The sequence below is a fragment of the Plectropomus leopardus genome, unplaced genomic scaffold (assembly GCF_008729295.1).
Source record: "Plectropomus leopardus isolate mb unplaced genomic scaffold, YSFRI_Pleo_2.0 unplaced_scaffold12777, whole genome shotgun sequence".
Classification (NCBI taxonomy): domain Eukaryota; kingdom Metazoa; phylum Chordata; class Actinopteri; order Perciformes; family Serranidae; genus Plectropomus; species Plectropomus leopardus.
The window spans coordinates 1-1166 of NW_024613589.1; the positions used below are offsets into that span (position 1 = coordinate 1).

The 1166-nt window shown below is 41.3% G+C and overlaps 1 protein-coding gene across 1 annotated transcript; it reads left to right on the forward strand.

Annotated features, from left to right (window-relative positions):
* Positions 1–23: 23 nt before the first annotated feature.
* Positions 24–528, forward strand: LOC121963838 (dolichol-phosphate mannosyltransferase subunit 1-like; the record flags this gene model as incomplete). The annotated part of the gene is made up of 3 exons (XM_042514080.1): positions 24–136; positions 239–307; positions 414–528. Coding segments are annotated over 3 exons (297 nt in total), but the record flags the coding sequence as incomplete, so codon positions are not given.
* Between the last annotated feature and the right edge of the window lie 638 nt (positions 529–1166).

Here is a 1166-nt window from a genome sequence, read left to right on the forward strand (position 1 = left end):
AGAAATTCTCTAGTTAACACCGTTTTGTCCTGTCTGTCAGAAAGCAGAAGGAAGGTAATTATGACCTGGTGTCTGGTACTCGATACCGAGGCAACGGAGGCGTGTACGGCTGGGACCTGCGCAGGAAACTCATCAGGTAGCTGCACGTCACCAACAGCTGTCCTGCACTGACCCCGATTACAGCAGAGCAGAGGCTGAGCTTAGACTGTCCTCTCTGTCTTCTGTCTCTCCTTTGCAGTCGGGGAGCCAACTTTTTAACTCAAGTGTTGCTGAGACCCGGAGCTTCAGACCTCACAGGCAGCTTCAGGTAAGTGCTGCGACTGTTGTGAAATGAGCACCATTGAGTCCTGAATTGTTGGTGCCTGGGGATGTGTTTTGTCACACTCCTGCTGTTTCTGTCTCACTGATGTCAGGTTGTATAAGAAGGCTGTGCTGGAGAGTCTGGTGGAGCGGTGCGTGTCCAAAGGCTACGTCTTTCAGATGGAGATGATCGTCCGCGCCAGACAGCTCAACTACACAATCGGAGAAGTGAGGCCCAAATTCATTCATTCATTCATTCATTTATACATTCATGTATTTATGTGTGTTTAAGAAGGATACTTGTAGCAGTTAGTTTGCAGTCTGGGGTAGAGATGCGTGCCCAAAAGAGAAATGCAACTTCTTTTAAACATTATCAAAAACTACGGTATCAATAGGTTTTTAGGATATGGACAAACATCGCAATACTGACAAAATACTGAAAAAATCCTATTTTGATGCAAAGAAGCAAAATAAATGGCACATTAATTGGAGTATTCACAGCTGCATGTAGACGGGAGTATCAGTGGCATATATTTATAATAATTCATAAGCCATGTAAACTACCTGGTAGGAATATTATCTTTTTGGAATAAGAGCAAAAAAAAGAAACAGATTTTTTTGTGCATTTAAAGGCATTCACTGAAACATTTATTTCCTTAGTGAAAATGAGGGCAAAGGACAATTAAACTGCCAGTTTCAAGTTTGTACGGCCAAATCTAGCTCAGAAAGATCTGGTATGATGGTGACTTGATGGAAAAATCAGATAAATCACACTTTTTTTTGTTTTCAAAACTAAAAAAAATAAATGTTTCACAAATTTGAATCTTGGCTGTAGAAACTGCACGAAGGCTTTAACTCAATAAAGC